The 24,061-nt window shown below is 52.9% G+C and overlaps 2 protein-coding genes across 2 annotated transcripts; one reads left to right on the plus strand and one right to left on the minus strand.

Moving 5' to 3' along the window:
* Positions 1–2,950: 2,950 nt before the first annotated feature.
* On the minus strand, positions 2,951–10,273 carry ZDHHC24 (zDHHC palmitoyltransferase 24). Its single transcript, XM_019737920.3, has 3 exons — positions 9,932–10,273; positions 8,560–8,837; positions 2,951–5,449 (listed from the first exon to the last, which is right to left on the minus strand). The coding sequence occupies exons 1-3, from the start codon at positions 10,210–10,212 to the stop codon at positions 5,154–5,156; spliced, it is 855 nt and encodes a 284-aa protein (XP_019593479.3). The 5' UTR covers positions 10,213–10,273; the 3' UTR covers positions 2,951–5,153.
* Positions 10,274–10,660: 387 nt separating this feature from the next.
* ACTN3 (actinin alpha 3) lies at positions 10,661–23,971 on the plus strand. The gene is made up of 21 exons (XM_019737937.3): positions 10,661–11,277; positions 14,946–15,060; positions 15,158–15,277; positions 15,624–15,710; positions 15,791–15,878; positions 16,373–16,451; positions 16,534–16,615; positions 17,350–17,435; positions 17,733–17,825; positions 18,301–18,531; positions 18,656–18,803; positions 19,853–20,003; positions 20,606–20,714; positions 20,816–20,956; positions 21,224–21,406; positions 21,840–21,974; positions 22,051–22,230; positions 22,620–22,766; positions 22,854–22,919; positions 23,435–23,593; positions 23,674–23,971. Exons 1-21 carry the CDS (start codon positions 11,137–11,139, stop codon positions 23,830–23,832), a joined length of 2,700 nt encoding a protein of 899 aa, XP_019593496.3. The 5' UTR covers positions 10,661–11,136; the 3' UTR covers positions 23,833–23,971.
* Positions 23,972–24,061: the final 90 nt, after the last annotated feature.

Genomic DNA, 24,061 nt, shown 5'->3' on the forward strand with positions numbered 1-24,061 from the left:
GTGCTCCCTTGTATTCTAATCTTTGAAAATGCTGCTGAGACGTTCCATGGCCATTTTTGCTCCTGACCTCCTCTGAGGTTCTCAGGACATGCCTTAGCGTGTGTCATTATTTGATGTGCTATGGGTGGAGATGTGTATCCTTCAGTTCCAGAAAATTTTGTTTCTTGAAGGATTTTCTCCCATTTTCTCTGTTCTCTCTGGAATTTTGATTAAGCCCAGTATCTGATAAATGGAAATCCCAGAGAGAACAGGACTGATCATCTGATTTTCTTCTCTTTGTTCTCATATTGTCTTTTTGTTCTGTTTTTTCTTTGTTGTTTTTTTTTTGAGAGAGAGAGATTTTTATCTTTCAGCTCTTCTCTGGAATAGTTTTAAAACTGCTATTTTCATTCTCAACTCTTTTTGTTCTCTGTTCAATCTTGAATTATGGTATCTTTTCAAGGACACAGTTGAGCTCAACAACACCATCAGTCAACCGGATATAACTGACATGTATAGACTACTTCAATAACAGCAGAATACACACTTTGCTGAAGCTCATGTGGAACATTTACCAAGATAGACCACATTCTGAGCCATAGAAAACACCTTAACAGACTTAATAGAATAGAAATTATATAGTGTCTGCTCTCAGATAAAAATGGAACTAGAAATCACTAACAGAAAGATCACTGAAAAATCCCAATATACTTGGAGATTAAACAACACACTTTTAAATAACATATGCTCAAAGAAGAAATCTCAAGAAAAGTTTAAAAATATTTTGAACTAAATGAAAATGAAAAAAAATTTATCAAAATGTGTGGGATGCAGGGAAAGCAGTGCTTAGAGGGAAATTTATAGCCTTGAATGCATATATTAGAAAAGAAGAAAGAGCTAAAACTAGTCATCTAAGATTCCACCTCAGGAAAATAGAAAAACAAGAGCAAATTAAATCCAAAGTAAGCAGAAGGAAAAAAAAAAAGAAATCAATGAAATTGAAATCAGGAAATCAATAGACAAAATAAATAAAACCAAAAACTGGTTCTTTAAAATCTCATCAGAACCAGCAAGGGACATTGCCTATCCCCAAGCCTAGTGCTGGATAGATGGGGAGAAACCTCTCCTGAGAATTTTTAACCACAAGCCAGCCTGAATAAGTTTGCAACCTGAATTGACAACACCTGGGTAGTCCAAACCACTTCTATTTGAAAATTTAGTTGGATGTGGTGCAGGATTGGCGTCTCATCAGGTAACTGATAACTGGAGGAATTCACTTTCCAATCTCAAAATATTCCCATTGATAAAATTCCAACAAATACAAACTCACAGTCAAAACTCAGAAATTGCAAGATAATAAGGCATTGTGAGCAAGAGCCAACATAGATGATAACCTGAATAATCAGGTTTTAAAGACATAAGATATTGGAATTACCAAACAATATAAAATGTGTTTTCAATATATTTTTTAAAAGAAACCTAAAATCTAAAGAGAGAGCAAGAGCGTATATAAAATGATCAAGCAAATTTGAAAAAGAACCAAATAGAACTTCTAGAAAAGTGAAATATTTGACATGTAAAACTCAATGGATGAGCTGGTACACCACTTAAAAAAAAAAAAAACGGGCGGCCCAGTGGCTCAGGCGGTTGGAGCGCCGTGCTCCTACTGGCATGAGTGGCCGGCAGCTATCGTGAGCTGCTGTGAGCGGCCGACCAATGACTGGCGGCTACCGACGGCCTCACCCCGGGGGGAGCGCAAGGCTCATACCAGCATGGGCCAGGGAGCTAAGCCCCACAACTAAACAGAAATAATGGCTTAATAAAACCGGGATGGGGAGCGGGGGCAAAAAAACATAACAAAAGAAAATCAAGAACAGATTGGTTTAGCCGCTGAAGAAAGACTTAACTGGAAGATGTAGCTGTAGAAATTATTCAGAATGCCAGAAACAGATAGAAAATATAAGCTATTAAGAGACAAGGAGGATGGAATAGGGGGGAGGTCTAATAAGCATTCCGGTAAGGACAGAAAATACCAAAAGTTATGACAGAATTTTCTAAAATTGATGAAAGACATCAATTCATAGAATCAGGAAACCCAAGGAATCCCATTAGGATAACTATAAAGAAAACCACACTTGGGCACATCACAGTAAAACTGCAGAATACCAAAGACAAAAAAATCAGTTGGTGACAAAAAATATCTCCAAAGAAACACTAATAACAAAAAATAGATGACAGCTGATGTAGCAACAATGGAGACCAAAAGACAGAATAGTATTTTCAACCTATTGAGAGTAAATAACTATTAACCTAGGATTCTATACCCAGCAAAAAATAACTTTAAATGAAAAGGATAAAAAACTAGAAGTGATCGGACAAATAGTACAAAATAAAGTGGTAGATATATACTCAAGTATATTAATTACAATAAATATGAATGACTAAATGCTTCAATTAGAAGACACTGTTATCTAGACATTAAAATCCATCTGTAGGTTATTGTTAAAAAAGAGTGATTGAAAGTAAAAGGATCTATAAACTCTTAACATAGTTGGAATGGAACTTAACACACTAGTCATCCTAATAAAGGGCATCTATTAAAAAAACAACCAGCAAACATTTTATGGTGAAATATTGAAATTATTCCCTCTAAGCTCAGAAACAGGGGTGCCAGCTACCTTCACTGCACCCATTCAGAAGGGGCAAGAAAAATAAGAGGTACAAAAATTAAAAAACAAACAAACTGTCTTTTCATAGATGATATGAATAAATACAGAAAACTCAGAAGAATTTACAAGTAAATTATATGCCTAAATTTCAGGTTTGCTGGGCCCAATCTATTTTCATAAACCATAACAGTATCAAATAATAATAAATCTAACAAAAAAGGCATGATCTTTATGAGGAAAATGTATATGACTTTACTGAAAACATTAAATAGAGAGACACACCATGTTCATGAGCTAGAAAATTCAATTTCATGTAGATATTTATTTTCCCCAAACTGATCGATAGATTCGATGGGTTCCTTTCACAATCTCAAAGGGTTTTTTACTGGTGGAACTTGACAGGCTGATTCTAAAATCCATACGGAAGAGCAAGACCAAGAATAGACCTTAGGGGATCATACGCAGAGGTAGATAAAATGACCAGCGGGAGGAAATGGAAATAGAAACCGGTCAACAGCAAGGAAAAGGAATACTCTACAGCTGCATACATTCATTTGGATAAATCTCAGAAACATAATATTGAGTGAAAAAGCAAGTCACAGAATAAACATGGTATGATTCCGTTTATATAAAATTCAAAAACATGCAAAACCAATGCAAACGGGTAATAAAATTACAAAGCAAAGCCCGAGAACAGTTAAGGAAGCAGTGTCCCTTCTACCTACCAGGAAGGGGCGCAGCAGGGACTTCAAAGAAAATGATACCCATTTTTTAGGTGGCAGTGGGAGGGCGTTATTTCTCTTTATTTTATAAATATTTTCTTGCATCTCCTATTTAAAAACAACAACAACAAGAGATATTCTGGAGGGTGAGGGGTAAAGCAGAGGAAACCGGCAGTCTGCCAATGCTTACATACGCGTACAACACAAAGTACCAGGCACACCAAGTTCCTAACACGGTTAAATAATAGTAATAGAGCATGCCATTTGGAAAAACAAAAAAGTCCTAGCAGCTCAAACGTTTGTGGGCATGGCAGGGCCTGCCAGAAAGGTGGGCTCCTCTGCGGGTTCTTGGGGTACAAGCCTTCCATGTCACTGGAGGGCCCCTCTCCAGCAGCATCTGTAGACTTGTACAGAACCCCATTTTTGGTCCAGCCCCTCTCCCCTGCTCTCCCCAGTTCCCCTGAGCCCCAAAGCTGCTTCAAATAGCCCCACCTCCATGCCAGAGGGGTAGCTGCTTGGCTGCAGGGGTGGGGTGGGTGTTGGGGGGAGGGGCAACCTGGCTGCTTCTCCAATAGATTGGATCAATCCCCGTCAGCCCCCAACCTTGCCCTCCATGGCGCTGGTGGAATTCCTGAGCCTCTCCAGGGTTCTGGGGGGACGGGGCGTTTGGCTGCCTCTTGGCCCCTCCTCCTGGGAACACTTAATTTCAACTTCTTCTCTGCTAAGAGAGTAAATGAGCCTCCATCCACTTTCCATCTTTCAAAATGCGAGGCTCTTTGGTCTACTGCTGTTTCCCCCTTATTTTATTTCTCCTTGTAAATTTATATCTTATTTACTTTTTTACTATCATTTTAGATTTTAAGAGGACACAGAGATAAATCCATGTGTTTAAACCTGTCACATTTAACATTTAACTCATTACTATAGTATTTACATAAAAATGTTTGACAAGTGTCTCCCAAAGTGAGCAGAGAAGGCCCCTCAACACCACCCTTCACAGATGCCTGAACACCCCCACCTGAGTTTTCTGCTTTGATTGTCCCACTCTCCTCCTTCAACTGTGTAAGGGTGAAGGAGAAAGCACTGGGTTCAAATCCTTACTCCTCCACTTAAAACCCCATGCAAGACCTTATCACGTCAACTCTCAGAGCTTTCAATTTTCCACCTGCACAATTGCTGCCCTGTGTACCAGGTTAGCTAGAGAGAGGTGCAGTGAAACCGTGGAAATGCTTCCAACTTTATAGAAAGCACTGAAGCTGGGAAAGAATTTCAGATCCTCATACCCTGGATCACTACATGCCACGCTGCCCTGCTGGTGCCCCCACCCCCACCCCACCAAGGTCACAGGAGGCAGAGCCCTGACCCCTCACCTGCTCTGTAGTTCCCAGGCCTGACAATCAGGAGCCTGAAACAGCAGCCCGGGCAACAGAAACCCACAAAGGGTTTCTGCGACCACAAACCCACAAAGATGCAGGGGGTCCAAGAACCAAGTGGGCGCTTTATTAACCTGACAAAGGGGCAGCTAGGCTGGCCAGGCAGCCCCCTGCCAGACCTTCCACTGCACTCGGGGGTCACTGATAGAGGCAGAGTCACAGGGCCCATACCCCAGATACTAGGAGTCCAAGCTGGGCAGGGGCAAGGCCAAGGCTGGGTCTGGAGTCGCTAAAAGCAGGTGTTAAGTACCAACCCACCTACCCCCCTAAGGCTGGCAGTAGGCCTCAAATGAGTTAGGAGCCCCCTCTTCTGGTTCCCCCTTCCTGTACAGCTCTGGCTCTTTCTGGATTCAGGAAGCCATGAGTCCCACATCACCTGTAGTCTGGAAGGTAACCCCGTCCCCAGGTAGTGGGGAGGCCAGGAAGGGCCAGAGCCAGACGAGGATCCAGCGGGGTCCCAGGGCCGCCCGCAGGTTGTGGCAGGGGCCCAGGTCATAAGAGTGCTGGCCCCGAGCCCACTCCCACGTGGTCTGGCCCCGAAGCAGCAGCATCCCATGGAAAAGCAGCCCAGCCCCGCACAGCAGTGCACCCGCCACACACGTGTCGGTCACGAAGGCGAGGGCGAACTGCGCCAGAGACACTCTGCCTGTAAGGAGAGAGCAGAGAGGGTCAAGGGGCAGCAGAAGGTCCACCCCCCACCCAGAACCCAGCTCCTCCTCCCAGCCCTACCCTCCACCACGAAGTAGGGTTCATTCCTCTCAGTACTCCCCGGCTGGCCCCTGCTGGGTGATGGGAACACACCGGTGAACCGGGCAGACACAACCCCCTGTCTTACGGACGACTTGCATTCATGCATCACGAACTTGTGAGCACCTCCCATGGGCTGGACATGCCACCAAGCACCGCAAATACCAAGGTGAATGGAAGACAGTGTCTCTGACTTCCGGGAGCTCACAGACAGACATTCAAGAGATCACTTCTGAGTTACTTAATTACAGCTGTGATGTGTGTTACATGAAAAGAAGGGCATCTTGTACCATCCCTGCCCACAGTAGGTAATAAGTCTTTGCTGAAGTAATGAACTGCAAGATGCCATGAAACATTACGCTAAGCGAAAGAAGCCAGACACAAAAGGTCACATGTATGATGCCTCTTATACAAAATGTCCCAAATAGGCAAATCCAGAGACAGTAGTTGAGTGGTTGCCAGAGGCTGGCAGCATTCAGAGCGAATGGGGAGTGACTGCTTAACAGGTACATGGGGGCTGATGAAAATGTTCTGGAGTTAGCTAGTGATGGTGGTTGTGTAACACTGAGAATGTACTAAATGCCATTGAATTGTGCACTTGAAAATGGTTACAAATGATGAATTTCAAGTTATGTGAATTTTACGCCAATAAAGAGCCTACGGGGGAAATGCAAACTTATTAGGAGGCTAAGGCAAGTGGACTTCATCTATTTTGATCAAGTAACATTCTGGGTGACGCCTGAAGGTTAAGGAGGTATTTCTGTGCTAGGTGAAGGGAGAAAACACTCTGTTTGAAGGTCCCCAGGCAGGACAGAGAGGTGCCTGTGAGACAAATGACGGACGGCGCTGGAAGCCCAGGAGAGAAGCCCAGGCTGGACACAGACCTGCGGGGAGTTGGTGAGAGTATGTAGCGTGAGAGGAGAATGGGGCCTTGACCTCAGCACCAGGAAACCATTTCAAGGTTAGAGGGCAGCAGTTTTATGAGGCTGAAAGGTCTCATGAACCAAGAAACTCAAAAGGGTTTTGTGGAGACAGAGGCCGGGGGACCGTGGCTGCCTCAGAGGAGTGGGGGCAAGGCAGAAGCCAGTTTGGAGCAGGTAGAGGGATAGGTGGGAGGTGAGGAAAAGCAGCCCATGAACCCAGTCAAGTCCTTTGAGAAGCTTGGCTGCTGACAGAAGAGTCAGAGGGAAGAGCTAGGGGAGAAGGATGTGGGGGGGAAAGGGGAAAAAAAGGTTTGGGGGGACAGGTATGGACGTGAGGCAGCCAGTAGAGGGAGCCTGGTAAGGCAGGAGGAGAGGCCAACCCAGAACGTGGTCTCTGAGCAGAGAAGAGGGGCCAGACACCAGGAGAAGCTGGAGGCAGTCAGCCTGACAGAGATCTGCAGACAGGACAATTCTGGAGGTACCATCTCATGTCTTGTATTCTCTGGGATGGATTTTCAAGAGAGAGGGGGCTTGTAAGCACGAGAGTGCGAAAGTTTGAGCTGCAGTCATCAGGGGGAGCAAACGTATGAGAAACCAGGAGAGCCAGGCACAGTGGAGGGCCTGTTGAGGTCAGCGGCCATGAAAATGGCGTGGTACCAACCTGCGGCCATGAAAATGGCGTGGTACCAACCTACCAACGTGAGTCCCTGGCAGCTCTCAGCAGCTGACATGGAGAACCCAGGGAGGAAGGAAGGAAGGTGGAGCAGAGTTCTGAGATATCGACAGGAGAATAGTGGGAATGAGGGCTCCAAACTGGACACGGGGGTGGTGAAGGTACCCATGGACAGAAAGGTGAGGGCCAGCAGCTAACGGTGCAGGTGCTATGGAGTAAGAGTGAGAGATGGCTAGGAGGGGACGAGGGGAGCAGAGAGAGGGGCGACGGATGGTGACTTGGGAGGTGACACATTTTGGATTCTGACGACGTCTGGGGTGCAGACATGGGAGAGGGGAAGGAAGTAAAATGGAGAAGGTCAAGAAGCTGAGGGAGTGGGGCACTGAACAGGTCACTTGCCCAGACTGCCAGACACCCATAATTTCAACAGGGCCCAGGGCTGAGGGAGAGAGACTGGGCACTGGAGTCCAAATCTTCAGAGACTGAGAAGCCATGGGTGACCACAGGGAGGGCAGTGGACGGAGGTGCAGCTGGAGGGCTTGCGTCTCGGTGGAAGCAGGGGGTCATCAAGCGGGGGCTGCTCAGGAAGCCAGTGTGGGCAGAGGAAGACACTGGCAACCCCACGGGGCCTCCCAAGGCCTCCCCGGGCTGCAGGGAGGGGGTCCTTGGGACAGAGCTGGGCTTGGATACCATGAGGAGACACAGCAGTTATTCTGAGTGGTCAAGGAGTTTAGTAATCGCAGGACAAGGCTACAGAGAGGAGCGTGGAGAAGTCAGGAGGAACGAGTCGGGGAGAGAAAGCCCAGAGCATTTTGTGGGGGAGAGAACGAAGGGTATAAAAGACCAGTGGGGCTTTTAGCTTGGGTAGTGGCAGAGGAAAGAGGAATAAATGTGTCACCCAGGACAGCCTCTCAATCAGCCTTCGATCCAATCTTCCCCTCCCAACTTCCAAAGACTGGACCTTCCCCTGCCTGTAACTTTCAGTGGCTCCCCACTGCCCAGTCAAGTAAGGGCCATCTCCTCACACCAGCGTTCAAGGCCTCCACCAGCCAGTCCCAACCTACCATCCTAGCCTGAATTCTCACAATTCCCATCAAATTGCCTTCACGACTCCCTGTCCAACATCCAAGCCCTCACTTCAATAGGCCCCCCAAGGCTCCCCAGTGAACTCCTCAGTCAACACTTCCCGGAACCCTTCCCTGACTCTCCCAGCCAGAACTCTGCACCTATAGTCAGGTCCTGGATTTCACCATACTGCATACCCAGTTGAATACCAGGCCGCTCTCACCCCCCAAAATGACACTGGGAGTGGGTCCCCAGGGAATTGCCAGAACCGGCCAAAAACCCCGTCTCCCACCAGAATGCCCCACCACCAGGGCCTCTGCCTCTCCCCGGATGCTCCCGGGCTCCCACCTGTGAGCAGCATGAGCCAGGGCAGCAGCAGGAGGGCCGCTGTGTGGAGGGGCGTGTGGGCTCGAAGCAGGGCTGACAGCGCTGGGCCCAGCAGCACAGACACGTGGAGCAGGACGCCCGCGGCGTGAAGCAGCAGGCACAGGAAGGGCCGGTAGTTGCGAAAGCCCACGCAGCGGCCCAGCAGGCGGCAATGGTGGTCCCGACGCAGGACGCAGATGCGGCAGGCTGAGCAATGACCGCTGCGCGGTGGCACCTGGCTTTGGCACTGGTAGCAGTAACTGCAGGGAAGGAAACTCAGGGTCAGTTCCCCCAGCAGCTCTGAGTACCCCATCTCATACCCAGGTCAGCCGCTGAGCCCACCCCCGGGAAGCAGTGGCTGCACTGCCTAAGCCTCAGACACTTCCTAGGTAAATGCAGGCTGAACGCCACTTCCCAGGCCCTTCCAGTTCTAGCATGGCAGGTCTGAGGTCGTTCGCCGCTCTGACATCCCCAGTCTTAAAGCCTTTATCTGGCTTCTAACATCCAGGAGCAAACTTCTCACTTCCTCCACAGTCACCACCTGGCCAGAGTCACCATGGCCTCTGCCCTGGATTATTGCAACAGCCTCTTGATTGGTCTGATTCCACCTTTGTCCCCTTCTAGTGTAGTCTCACCCCAGTAGCCAGATTGATCCTTAAAAATCTATGTCCCTTCTCTGTTCAAAACCCCCCAATGGCTCTCCATCTCACTTCTAAGAGAAAGCAAAGCCTTCAATGTCCTAGCAGGTCTTTAGATCTCTAACCTCTCTCGTCCCTTTCTCTCATTCCACACCAGCCACACTGGCCTTCTTGCTGTTCTTGCTGTTCCCGGAACATGCTGAGCACATAACGGCCTCAGAGTCTTTGCAATGTCTGTTCCCGCTGCCTGGAAAACTCTCCCACACAGATTCTCACATGGCTAACTCCCCCACCTTCTTCAAGTCTTTGTTCAAATGCCACCTTCTCAATGAGGCCTACCTGAACCACCCTATTTACAACTGCAACTTGCACCTGTTCTGCTTTTTGTTTCCATAACACCTTCTAACATTCTATATAACATTTATTATGCTATAGTTTATTATCTGCCCCTTCACACATTGAAATCAGCTCCAGGAGGTCAGAAACCTGTTACATTGTACATCCAGTGCCTGGAACAGTACCTTGCACACAGGTGCTCAGTAAACATTTGTAAGGGAATGAATGATACTCCTTCTGGCTCTACCATCCCAGGTTCTAATGGAGTTCTCTGGCTCTAACAAGCGGATCCCACTGTAATCTTGTTCTATCTTCAGGTCCTAGGGCCCTTCCCCCTATCCAGGCTCCCGCTTCCCTGCCGGATCCCGCACCCCACTCACGCCCAGCCCTGGCCCAGACCGCGGCCGGCCAGCATCACTCCCCGGATGCTGGGATCCGAGCGCAGGAAGAGCCCCACGTTGCCCAGCAGGTTGAGCAGCTGGAAGGCGGCCAGCGCCAGCTGCAAGGCCCGGGCCAGGGGTCCCAGTGGGGGCGGCCCGGGACCCAGCACCAGAACGTAGGCCAGTTCCAGGCTTACGGCCGCGGCCCACAGCGCGGTGAGCACCAGGGGCAGCCGCGCGGACGCCGCGTCCGCGCTCCCCGCAGCCCAAGGCTGCTCCATGTCCTGAACCCAACCGCAGTCGGATCCCGAGTACCCCGCCGCTTCCGTATTGGGGCGGGGATAGTGGCAGACGGACGTCTCCCATATCCAATAGAAGCTCTGCAGGGTGCTGTGAGAGTTCACAGAGAGCAGCCGGCAAATTCGGAGATGTGATTGGACGGCTGAATGAGTCAAGGAGCTGTTTGGGATCCTGTTGGCGCTAGAGCCCAGGAGGGCCACGACGTTATAGCCCCGCCTGCCCACGAAGGCCCCGCCCCACCCGCAGAAGCCCCGCCCGCTGGCCTGGCTAATCCGCACGCTCGCAGGATTGAGTTGCACCCTCGGTGGCGTCGGGGTTTCCCGGCTCAGCACATTCCCGCTCATCCCTCAACCGCCCCGATATTAATAGCCCTGCATCAGTCCATCCAGCTGGGCTGGAGCCTCTCCCCATGCTCGAGTGTCTCCCTTTATCACCCCAGAAAACATTCAAAACAGCTCGATGCCTTGGTGTTTCTGACTGCGAAACGGGGATAGGGCTCCCTGTTTCCCACCAGCGCGAGGCAGGAAGAGGGTCAGGAGAATGTCCAAAGGGCGGTTTCAAGAGCAGTCTGCAGCTACTATTATAATAACCTCCGTTGTACACTTAAGGAAACAGAGAGGGTCCGTGGCTTTCCCAAGGTCACACAGCTCCCAAGCAGCGGGGCGGAACGCAAACCCCGGATCTCCGCAACGGGATCCACCACAACACCCTCAAATTCTGCAGTCCCCTGGCACCAGGGCAACCTCTTGCCTGATCCCGACCCGAGCGCCCTCGCCCCCATCCGGCCCCTCCCTCCTCCCCCATATTTAGCGCGAATCCGATCCCGGGCTGGTCCCGGCTCTACTTAATGCGGCCCCGGTGTTCTGGAGAGCGCCGAGCGGAGCGAAGCCAGAAGCCCGAGCGAGATGATGGTGGTTATGCAGCCCGAGGGCCTGGGGGCCCGGGAGGGGCCCTTTGCGGAAAGCGGCGGCGAGTACATGGAACAGGAGGAAGACTGGGACCGCGACCTGCTGCTGGACCCGGCCTGGGAAAAACAGCAGCGGAAAGTGAGTTCTAGCCCATTTCTTGATGGAAAAACTGAGGCCTCAGAAGCGGGGCAGTTTGTCGTTGGCATCTCCGCAGGTCAGAGGCAGAGCCTGCAGAGTGCCACTCCCTAGCCCAGGCTCAGCCCATCAGTCCTCTGCTGTCCCCCAGCGCTGGAAGAGAGGGCTCCGAGCCCTCATGAGGGGTTTAGGATGACAAGGGGAGTTTCTGGGGTCCCCAACCCCAGAATTCATTCCCCTGGGCCCATTGCCTCACTTCTGCTGGTGAAAACCGGTTGGGCTTAGCCCAAGAGATCCAAGTTTGGGGGCTCCCAGAAGAATAATCTCTTTCTCCCTGCCCCTGCCCTCTAGTTAAATATTCCCGGGCCCCACCCTGAGGGCTTGCAGCCAGGCAACTAGTAGACAGACTTTGGAATGTTGGGGAGGGGGCAACCATCCCAGACCCCTCCTCACCCTCTCCGTATTCTCTCCAGCTTGGGATCCGTAGTCACTCTATTGCAATTGTCAAATGAGGAAATTGAGAACTAGAAAGGGGCAGAAATAGGACACAAATCATATACTGTTAGAAAACAGGACTTCCCCACCCCTACCCTGAGGGTCTTTGCCCCTTGCTTGCCCCAAGCCCACACTTTCCCAAGATACCCCTCCCTGCCTCAGCCGCTCTGAGTCTGCTGAAAAGGGCACAGGGTCAGGAATGAGGGAGCCCTGGGTCCCCTTACGCAGTAACTTGACTCTCCGACCAGATGGACACTTTGTGCTGAGGCAGCGACTTGGGGGAGCTAGAGAGGGGCACATGGGCAGCTGCTGCCCAAACCCAGCCTTGTAGGGCACTCGGGCCCCCTCTCCCTGAGCTATTTTCCTCCCAGACTTTCCCAAGTGAAGAAGCTAGGACACCTGGGTTCCCAAAAGAGAAAGTGATCCCAGGCTGGAGTGAGGAAACTTTGGGGAGTGGCGGGCCAGGGATAAGGAGGACACCATGAGGACATTGGACCCTCCTGAGTATTTGCCAACAGTGTATGACTCCAGGAAAGGGCAGGGGACCGGGCTTCTCAGTGCAATTTGCAGCGTCTGAGAATCCCAAGATTTAGAATCACAGCACTTCTGCAGGTTAGATGACAGGAGATGACCCAGGGACCAGGAGGCCCAGCTGACTCTGATGGAGTGCTCTGGGTGCTAAGCCTCCCCCAGGCTCCTTCTGCACCTGTTTCTAAGCAGGACTGTGGTCCTCCAGGCCAGTGATCTCCTGGTGATATCATCCCTGCCACAGACTCCAGCTGCCATCTGCTTTGCAACAACTGTTATCCTCACCCCCACCCACCAGTCTTCTCCCAGATTCAGGCCCACATGCCCCTCTTAAGACACATGCCTGCCTGTAATTTACCTCATCACTTAACAAAATATCAGGAATATCCTTCCAACCCAACTTACAGCCACCCACCTCATCCATTTGTTCAATGGCTACAGAGCATAGATGCTCTCTAAATTAATCAGCATTCCCAGGATGTTAGACATTCTGGTCGTTTCTTTCTTGTCTAACATTGTTTATTACAATGTAATGAACATCTCTGTGCTCAGCTTTAGCCCCACCCCACGCCTGCTCACCCCTCTGTGTCTTGAAACACTCCCACCTCTTCCCAACTGATGCCTGAGTCCTCTTCAATCAACCTCATTCAAAAACATTCATTCAATATTTTTAAGGAGGTCCTATGATGTATCGGGCACTGTTTTGGGTGCCAGGAATTCAGCAGGGGACAAAATAGAACCTCTGCCTCAGGGAGCTTATATTGCAACAAGGACAAACGTTTCTATCTCTTCTACCTCATCCTGCCCTGTTCCCGTCACTGACACCCTTTTTCTCTCACCCTGGTCCCAGTTGCCACCTCCTAACTTCTCCCTTCTGCTCTGCCAAGCCATTTGTCTCCACTCTGCAACCAAAATGAGCTTTTAAAAGCATAGTTCTGCCCGGCTCCTCCTCCGCCTGAAAGCTTCCCTGACTCCCAGTTGCCCTTAAGATCAACTTCAAACTCCCTGGCTTAGCACTCAAGATCGTGCATGACCTGGCCCCTGCCACCCCTCCGGCCTGCCTCTCACCACTTATACCCCAACACCCCCAGCTTCACTCCAACAGTGCCCAGATAGCTGTAGTCCCACAAGCCTAGCAACTGTTTCTCACTGCCGAGCACTCCCGCGTGGCCGCCCCTGCCTGGAATGCCCTTGCCTGCCCTTCCCTGCCTGAATAATTCCTGCTCTTCCATCATAGCTCTGATCAAATATTAGCCTTCCCGAAGAGGTCCCCCATCTGATTTGGAGAACTGCTCCCCTCGAGTCCCCGATACTAGTCTCTTCCATCATTTCTCAGACCAACATGACTCTTTGACTGGTTGTGAGCTCTTTTAGGGCAGGGACCACATCTCATTAAGAGTCATGTTTGTCAAATGAAAGAATGCCTCTTCCTCTGCCATGGGGACCCCGCCCAGACCTGCCTCCCTTCATCCCTGCCCTATTCAGACCCAGGGAATCCCAGACTCCAGGGTGGGAAGGAACTACAGAGAATCAACTGTCCTTGATGCTTGGGGCCCCATCAAATAGTACTCAGCTCTGGTGACAGGAAACTCACTTCCTTTATCAATGACAGCCCCTCAAATATTTAAAGCATTATCTTCCATATCCAGCTCCTAGGGCATCTGAAAAGCCGGTCTGAGGAAGGGAAGCTGGTCAAGGGAAAGAATTTCAAATAACTTCCAGGGCTACCTTCCAGGAGTATCTACTTTGTGGGGGGAAATAATCTAAAATTCCAGAATCCTGCCAGGCCAAGGGAAGAAAGACTTGAGACATTATTGAGTCTGACCCCTTAATTGTACAAATGGGGAGACTGAGCCTAAAAGAAGGCAAGGAGCTGACCCCAGGTCACAGTGGGCAGCTCATCTGGGATTGGAGCCCAAGTATGGATCTACCAAGGACTATAGAGCTGATGGCAGAGCCCAGAGCCTCAAAGCTTGGTAGTTTGATGGAAACTTCTGCACCAGGCTCCAGGTAACCCCCATCCCCAATAGACATACAGTCAGGTACCAGCTTTCCCATCCCAAATGGAGGCTGAGGCTGAGGCTGAGTCACCTCCAGAGATTAGGTCAGGCTGGGCCTGAATGCCCAGCTGATTCTCCACTGCCTGCAAAGCTCTTTCACACTCATAGTTACCTGGAGGCCAGTTGACAACAGCCCTGAGAGGTCGGTGGGGTTGCGATAAACATGCACAGGTGCACAGTCCCTCGGACCAAGCCCTCAGAGTCATATGTGCTTCAACCCAGTTTTCAGATGTTGCAAAGGCAGTAGCACCCTGCAATGGCCTTAGCAGCTCAGAGGGACCCCCATTTTGAAGTATCTGGTTTATAATTTTTTTAAATCCCCCTCCAGTGCTTGAGATTGGCCAAAGCTGGAGTGCTGGTGGCAAGGTGCCCCAAGTCCAAGCTGGGACCTATATGGGTCCCAGACCCCATTTTTCCTCTTCCAAGAGAACTAAAGCTTAGATGGAAAGGGGCTAGCTTGGATGCACAGCAAGTCTGCGGCTGCGCCTAGACTGGAACCCAGAGCCTCAGGCTCTGAAATCTCCGTTCACAGAGGGGCCCGAGTACTGCCCTTAGCACTAGGGCCTGAGTGCTGTTCTCTGCCCCCAGACCTTCACTGCCTGGTGCAACTCGCACCTGCGCAAGGCTGGCACCCAGATCGAGAACATTGAAGAGGATTTTCGCAACGGCCTCAAACTCATGTTGCTCCTGGAAGTCATTTCAGGTGAGGGGTGCACATCAGTATACGGGGAACCCAGGGGACAGTAGGCAGCAGAGTCCTCTCATGACCTTTGACCCTTGACCTCACCTCTTACACCCAGGAGAGAGGCTGCCCAGGCCAGACAAAGGCAAGATGCGCTTCCACAAAATCGCCAATGTCAACAAGGCCCTGGACTTCATTGCCAGCAAGGGGGTTAAGCTGGTGTCCATTGGGGCTGAAGGTGAGGAAGTGACAGGAGGAGGCCTGGTGGGGGTGGGGGAGTTGCTTTTTGACATTAACAAGTCACCTCTGTGAGCCTCAGTTTCCTCATCTCAACAATGGGGATAACCATCCATGCCTCATGGGGTGGGGGACAGTAAGGAGCAAATGTACTCCAAGTGCTGGCACAGGACTAGCCCCTAGTAGGTGTTCGATGAATCACTTTTAAGTAAAATGGTTGAGTACCTACTAGGTGCTAGCTCTGGGATGAGGGACAAGGGCCAGCGGGCAGAGCAGGGGGAGGTAGTGGAGAGAGGCAGCACAGGCCTTGAACACCAGGTGGTATCCGCCCCGCCCCCATCCTGCAGAGATCGTGGATGGGAACTTGAAGATGACCCTGGGCATGATCTGGACCATCATCCTTCGCTTCGCCATCCAGGACATCTCTGTGGAGGGTGAGTGGGCAGGGGAAGCAGGTAGGGTGAGAGGGCTGGCCCAGACCCCTCCCTAACTAACATCCCCCATCCGCACCCAGAAACCTCAGCCAAGGAAGGCTTGCTCCTGTGGTGTCAGCGGAAGACAGCGCCGTATCGCAATGTCAATGTGCAGAACTTCCACACCAGGTCTGTCAGTCGGTTAGCACGCACACGCAGGCCTCTGCCAGGCCCTGGGACACAGAGCTGCCCCCACTTCACTCCCCATCACAAGTCCTAGTGCAGGAGAGGTGACAGCCAAGTTCCTGGAACAGTGTCTGAAAATAGGTGGACTCGGTTAATGTTACATGACTCCAGAAGGGTGAGGGAGACTTCCTGGAGGAGGGAGCTCTGGAGACATCCTGGAAGGGCATTCTAGCCGGAGGGAACCTTGTGGGCAAAGACCTGGAGGCCAAACCATGTAGAAATTGGTGGGACTTAAGCCTGGGGTATGTGAAGGCGTCGTGATGAGCTTGGAAGAGGTGATCCAAGTCTAGTAATGAAGGACCTCAAATGCCACCCCAAGGAATTTGGACTTGACTGCATTTTACAGATGAGGCTGCCCTGATGGGGGTGCTCCTGGGGCGAGGCTAGGACAGGGTCTCAGCTTGAACACGGGCCTGATGCCCTTTGTCTCTGTCCAGCTGGAAGGATGGCCTGGCCCTCTGTGCTCTCATCCACCGACACCGCCCCGACCTCATCGACTATGCCAAACTACGCAAGGTAGGCCCCAGCCACCCCAGCCTCAACCCCCAAAACCTCTACCCTAAGCTGACCTTTCACCTCTCCCCCTTCATACCCCTAGGACGACCCCATTGGCAACCTGAACACTGCCTTCGAGGTGGCAGAGAAATACCTGGACATCCCTAAGATGCTGGATGCAGAAGGTGAGAGTAAGCCTCGCCTGGGCAAGGACTCCAGTATCTCACGGTCTGACCTCCACCCCTTTGCGCCTCCTCCAAGAAGGCTCTGCCTCTCACCTGGCTCCCTGATTAGAATCCTTCCTGCCACAGGCTCCCTTCTCCGGAGCCCTCTAGCCGGTCCCCTTGCTCCTCTCCACCCAGTGGAACCAGCCTCTCCTGCCTCTCCCTTTATGTAATGGCTCCACCCTCTGCCTCATATCCCCGTTACCTGGGTCACCTGGGAGCATGTTGATGCCTCAAGACTGGGAGCTCCTCTGGGGAGGTCCTGCCTCTGGTCCCTGTGCCCAAGCAAGGCTTAGTCAATTGAGGCAGCAAACATTTTCTGAGCACCTACTGTGCCTGGTGCCCTTGACTGTGTGGGTACTGATGGATGAGAACTTGGGGGAAAGACAGAGAGACAGATGGAGTTATGGGATGGTGAAATACTCCAGGCAGTGTACCTCATGAGGGCTACAGTGTCTGCTCACTCACCCAGTCCCTCATGCTTTTCTCATCCCACAGAGGCAGAGGATGCTGGGGTGATCAGAGGGGGCTTCAGGGAGGAGGAAGATGCTGGGTTTGGGGTAGCTGGCAGCTGGTGGCCATGACTAGATGTCTCCACCCCTCCCATGCTGAGGGAGGTCTCTGCCTGGGTGGGGACATAAGCCCATTTCTCACCCCTGGATTTGGCCAATAAACACCTCGCTGCCATCCCCCAGACATCGTGAATACCCCAAAGCCCGATGAGAAGGCCATCATGACCTACGTTTCCTGCTTCTACCATGCCTTTGCTGGGGCTGAGCAGGTGAGGGATTGTGGACCCAGGGGTCCAACCTTAGCCGCATCCCAACATTTGGAAGTGCCAGGCCCCCACGTGGGTGGAAGCGTGCCATTGCCCCAGCTATACACACTTGTCCTTGGGGAACTCAGAAGCAGAGGCCTCTGGCCTGGAAGCTCCATCCTCACCCTAAAAGATGTGCTCCCTTCATTCTTTCCCCCATTTGCACAAGCCCAGGTTTCGTGGGCTTTACAGAGGGAGGCAGGGTTGAGATGTCTACGGCAGCTTGTTCTAATGGCAGCACTTCTGCCCACCCCACCACAGGCAGAGACAGCCGCCAACAGGATCTGCAAGGTGCTGGCTGTAAACCAGGAGAATGAGAAGCTAATGGAAGAATATGAGAAGCTTGCCAGTGAGGTGAGCCTGGGGCCAGAGTGAGCCTTTCCCTTCTCCCACCTGTTCTCTCCCAACCCAGCCCTACAGCTCCTGCCAAACCTGGCTAACCCCAGGTCTGTGCCAGCAGAGTAGCCCTGGTCTCCCCCAGAGTAGCCCTGGTCTCCCCCAGCCTCCTCCTGCCATCTTCACCCATCTCCTGAACCCTTCTGGCCATCCAAGCTCTTGGTCATTCTGTCATTCTTCATTCATTTACTTGTTCATTTATCCACCCATTCACATTTAGGCAGTCTCATGGCCTTTGCTCTGTGCAAACGTGTACTGGTCCCTGGACTCAGAAATTAACAATCCTACTGCTTCCCTGACTAGTGGGGAGCCCCCATTCTGCCCTCCATACCCCTCTCTGCTTGAGGCCACAGCCTGGGTGTGGGTGGAGAGGGGTAGGTAAGGTGAGCAGGCTGGCTCAGAGCTCTGCTCTGCCCCTGCCTGGCTCTGGCAGCTGCTGGAATGGATCCGCCGCACCGTCCCGTGGCTGGAGAACCGTGTGGGCGAGCATAGCATGAGTGCCATGCAGCGCAAGCTGGAGGACTTCCGCGACTACCGGCGCCTTCACAAGCCACCCCGTGTGCAGGAGAAGTGCCAGCTGGAGATCAACTTCAACACCCTGCAGACCAAGCTGCGGCTGAGCCACCGGCCTGCCTTCATGCCCTCCGAGGGCAAGCTGGTCTCGGTGAGCCAGGCCGGGAATGGGGTGACCCCGGCTCTGCCCACATCCTCTGCGTGAGCTTAGGCTCTGTGTCCCCTTCTGCACAACGGGTGAACCATGATGGAGGGCACCTCTGCCTGCCCCACAGGACATCGCCAACGCATGGCGGGGCCTAGAGCAAGTAGAGAAGGGCTATGAGGACTGGCTGCTGTCAGAGATCCGGCGCCTGCAACGGCTCCAGCACCTGGCCGAGAAGTTCCAGCAGAAGGCCTCCCTGCACGAAACCTGGACCCGGGGTAGGTACACCACAGGGGGCTCGATTCTGTCCTGGGGTGGACACACAGAGAGGGGGACTCCTGGCAAAGTGTGCAGGTAGGTGTTCTGCCAGGAAGCTGGAGACTTGTTCGCTAGTCCCACCCCGACTTGCTGTGCCCCCAAGTCACTGCTGCTCTTTGGGCCAGTTTTTTTATCTGTAAATTCAGGCCCCGAACTCCCTCCTGGCTCTGGCCTCCTGTAAGTCTGCTCTAATGTGTTTGTCATTTAGCATTTTATTTGTATATGTAGCATGTTACCAAAGGAGAGCCCCCCAAACTAACATCCCTTACATTCTACTTAAAGTATAGTGATGCCAAAATATTGCACGAGTCAATATATTTCTCTACATGAACACATCCATTCTGTACTCCGTCAGGGTTTTAGTCCCCCAAAGGAGTAACTCCTGCCTAAAAATAATGAACAAACACTAACAGTAGATTATGGGCATGATAAATAATCACAGTTTGATATAAAAATTCCTTAAATATAAGGCCACTTATGTGACCCTAAGGTCTCTGAACCTCTAAACCTGTCACCTTCTCTACAAAATGCAGAGGCACTCACGCAGTGAATGGCTGCTGCTGCATAATTATGGTAATTGTCATTCTCCAAGCACTTTGACATTCATTATTCATTCATCCAACAAATACTCACAGAGCATCTACCAAGAGCCAGGCACTTTGCCAAGTGATGGGGAAACTGGTGAGCAAAGGAAACCGTGTCAGGGGCTCACCAGTCTCAGAGTCGTTCGCAGGTAATTTTGGATCAAATAAACTGTACCAAGGGCCACCCTGCACCATGTAGGGTCAGGGGACGCTGATGTCATTTAAGGGCTATGCCCTGGAACAGGAGCTTCATTGAACTTTAACAGGCCAGCGCCTCAGAGCAAACCCCTAGGGTAGGCTAGGCAGGTGTAATCACCTGCATTTCACAGATGAAGAATCTCTGCAGTTAACACAGCCCTGCTAGAACCCCCAGCTCCTGGCACGGCCGCCGCTGGGTGACCCAACCTGGGCGTCTCTCCGAGCAGGGAAGGAGGAGATGCTGAACCAGCGTGACTACGAGTCAGCGTCGTTACAGGAGGTGCGGGCATTGCTGCGGCGCCACGAAGCCTTTGAAAGCGACCTGGCGGCCCACCAGGACCGTGTGGAGCACATCGCCGCGCTGGCCCAGGAGCTTAAGTAGGCGTGACCTGCGGCCGGGCCCGCCCCCCGTGACCGAGCCCCCACCTGGCCCCACCTCTCGGCCCCGAGCCCCGCCCTGATTCTCATTACCCTCAAGACACTTCGTTCTCCCCTGTTCGGTAACTCCGCCTTGCTGCCCTTGCCCTTCCCCTTTACCACTTGCTCCGCCCCTCCTCCCTTATCCCGGTCCCCGTCTCCGACCCCGCTCGGCTGCCCACACTCTTCCCCACAGGCTCTTGCCTAGCCCACCCCCGTCCCCTGCCCCCTCCCTTTAGCTCTCGGACAGGGTCTGCTACCCCAAATCCTCTCCGTCAGCCTTGGCCTCACCACCTCCTCCAGTAAACCCGCCCCTTCTTGCATAACCCCGCCCCTGAAACTCCAGACCCCGCCCCTCCATTCAAGCTCCCTGAGGGACTGGAGCAGAGACCAGCGGGCGCCCTTCTCCCCCCCTGGACTGCGCTGGGACCCTCCTTCAAGAAAGGCCCGCTTCACCCTCACCTTCCTTGTCTGCGCTATACCTTCACCACCACGGAGGATGGGGATAGGAGTAAGTCTGGGCTGGTGTCTGGCCCACAGTCACCTCCTCTTCTTATCCCCAGTGAACTAGACTACCATGAGGCAGCCTCAGTGAACAGCCGCTGCCAGGCCATCTGCGACCAGTGGGACAACCTGGGTACGCTGACCCAGAAGAGGCGAGATGCGCTTGAGGTGACATTGGGGCCCAGGAAGCTGGGGGCATGGACACTGGAGGCAGGTGAGGGGGGCCATTGGGTAGCTGCTGACTTGCCCACCATCCCTGTGGCCCCTAGCGGATGGAAAAGCTTCTGGAGACCATAGACCAGCTGCAGCTGGAGTTCGCACGGCGGGCAGCGCCCTTCAACAACTGGCTGGACGGCGCCGTGGAGGACCTGCAGGACGTGTGGCTGGTGCATTCCATGGAGGAAACCCAGGTGGGCTTGGAGGCTCTGGGGGGGAGACTGCACGGGATGACAGGGGAGCTGATCTAAAACCCTGTCAGCCTCTCCTTTGGGCTCCTGGAGGATGGGGATGGGAGGGACACCCCAGTTCCCGAGCACTGGGCTGGGAGATAGGAGGCCTGGGTTCTCGAGCCAGCCCTGCCCTGGACCCGCTAGATGGCCTGGAGCTCGTTGCTGCCCTTTCTGTCACCTACGGGAAGTGGGAAGTGCTGGCTGATGCTTCCTGCCTGTTGTCCCCAGAGCCTGCTGACAGCACATGAGCAGTTCAAGGCAACGTTGCCGGAGGCTGACCGAGAGCGGGGTGCCATCCTGGGCATCCATGGTGAGGTCCAGAAGATCTGCCAAACATATGGGCTGCGGCCCAGCTCCACCAACCCCTACATAACCCTCAGCGTGCAGGACATCAACACCAAGTGGGACACGGTCAGTGGCACCTGTGGCCTCTCCCTGCCTCCCATCCGCTCCTGAGCACTGTAACCACCCTGTAACCTCAGGTGTCCCAAGATAAGGATCTGGGGTCTGCCATAGACTCCATGTGGCATTGGACAAGTCGCCTCTTCTGTAAGGAGGCCATAACAGCAGCATTTTCCTGTCAGGCTTGATGTGAAATGGAATGAAATCTGGTGTGCGGGCATCCTTTACAAAACAACCTAAGTTAGTTATAAATGATGTCGCCCCATTTACCAATGAGAAAACAAGCCTAGAGAGGTTGAGTGACTTGCCCAAGAGCCTGCCCGTATAGCCCCGACACCTTGGCTCAGAGCAGCAGGGGCTGTTCGAAGGACTGGAATCCACCTCCCCTCAAAGCCATCTCCCGGCCCCAAGCTGCCCCAGGCACAACCACCCTCTTTCCCAGGTCCGAAAGCTGGTGCCCAGCCGTGACCAGATGTTGCAAGAGGAGCTGGCACGGCAGCAGGTGAATGAGAGGCTCCGGCGACAGTTTGCAGCCCAGGCCAATGCCATTGGGCCCTGGATCCAGGGAAAGATGGAGGTAAGGCTTGGATGCTGGGGCTGGGGCTGTGCCACCGGGAGCTGGGAGTCCTCACTCTGCCCGGGTCCCGCTGCAGGAGGTGGGGCGTCTGGCAGCGGGGGTGGCTGGCTCTCTGGAGGAGCAGATGGCTGGGCTGCGGCAGCAGGAACACAACATCATCAACTACAAGAACAACGTGGACCGGCTGGAGGGCGACCACCAGCTGCTGCAGGAGAGCCTGGTGTTCGACAATAAGCACACCATCTACAGCATGGAGGTGGGGTCACACCCGCTGAGATGAGGGGAGGCAGCCACAGCTGGACACAGCACGTCTGTCCCAGGAGGGTCCCCAGTTCAGACTGGCCAGGTCCCCCAATGTACCCGTGGGGATACTGAGACCCAGCGAGTGAAAGTGACCTGTCCAGAGTCATACAACAGTCTAAAACCAAGCCAGTATTGGCCATAGCTGGTTGATGAATACTTAATACATAATAAATCATCAAACAGGAAGGGCCACTGGAGGTCACTCAGTGGAACCTCCACATGTATACAGAGGCCCAGGGATGGGAGGACTTGTCCAGGGTCTCACCGCAGATTGGGAGTGGAGCCAGGGCTAGTGGCCAAGCACTGCCGCCCCATGACTTGGCCTGCCTCCTGCCCTCCCAGCACATCCGCGTGGGCTGGGAACAGCTGCTCACCTCCATCGCCCGCACCATCAACGAGGTGGAGAACCAGGTACTGACCCGAGACGCCAAGGGCCTGAGCCAGGAGCAGCTCAACGAGTTCCGGGCATCCTTCAACCACTTTGACCGGGTCAGCAGAGCCCAGCCTTGTGGGGTGGTGGACTCGGGGGCCAGTGGGGTTTGAGGACCGAGCCTGACCCTCACTCATGCACTACAGAAGCGGAATGGGATGATGGAGCCTGACGACTTCCGGGCTTGCCTCATCTCCATGGGCTACGACCTGGTGAGTGCCCCTCACGCCCATCCCGAGTCCCATCGGTGCCCTCCCCTCCTGTGTGCCTCCCACCTTCACATCCATGCTCTCATTTCCTCACCACACCCATTGGGGCTGGCCAGAATTATCTCATTTCACACAGGGGCTATCAAAGGCTCAGAGAGGTAGGTTAACTTGTTCAAAGACACACAGATAGAATTCAGACCTAGATCTGTTTGACTCCAAAGTGTGAGCTTGCACCATTTTTACCTCAGAGAAACAGCACTACTGAGAGTCCCAGAAAAAAAGATCAGGACCCACGGAAAAGAGGGGACATGGCCATGGGCAGGAAGCAGATTCCAGCCTAGTAGAAAGGATTTCCTAAAGTCAGAGCTGACCAAGGCTGCAGCAGATGGTCTCTGTGGAGAAAGGAGCATCTTGTCTGGGGTTATTGAGCCATGGCTGGACAGTCCCCAGGAGGGGACATCAGGAGCCCTCCTGGCTTTGGCACCCATGGGCACGGTGCCCGGCCTCTATCCCTGCAGGGGGAAGTGGAGTTTGCTCGAATCATGACCATGGTGGACCCCAACGCAGCTGGCGTCGTGACCTTCCAGGCCTTCATCGACTTTATGACCCGAGAGACAGCCGAGACTGACACGGCTGAGCAAGTTGTGGCCTCCTTCAAGATCCTGGCGGGAGACAAGGTGAGTTCCTGGCCTGGAGGGGGCTGGTGGGCTGGGAAGGGACCAGGACCTGTGGGCCCTCAATACCTCTTCTCCCCCAGAACTACATCACCCCTGAGGAGCTGCGGCGGGAGCTCCCAGCAGAGCAGGCTGAGTACTGCATCCGCCGAATGGTGCCCTACAAAGGGTCTGCAGCTCCCGCTGGAGCCCTGGACTACGTGGCCTTCTCCAGTGCCCTCTACGGGGAGAGCGACCTCTGACCATGACCGCTGACGTTCTCCAAGCAAGTCAGAGAGACGGTGTTCCCTCTGGCTGATCCCATCCATCCTTCAGAGCAAGGCTCCCCAAGAATGACCAGCCAACTGTTTCTGAATAAAGATCCATCTGTGGGCCTCTCTCTGTCTCCTTTTGCTTCCTGAAGTAGAAGCTGGGCCCTCAGGCTCCCGGGCAGGATAAGCTGCCTGACCTTGACCCTCCAGGGGTCCCCCC

Source organism: Rhinolophus sinicus, chromosome 14, assembly GCF_057876585.1.
Source record: "Rhinolophus sinicus isolate RSI-liver-muscle chromosome 14, RSI-T2T, whole genome shotgun sequence".
In the NCBI taxonomy this organism is placed as follows: domain Eukaryota; kingdom Metazoa; phylum Chordata; class Mammalia; order Chiroptera; family Rhinolophidae; genus Rhinolophus; species Rhinolophus sinicus.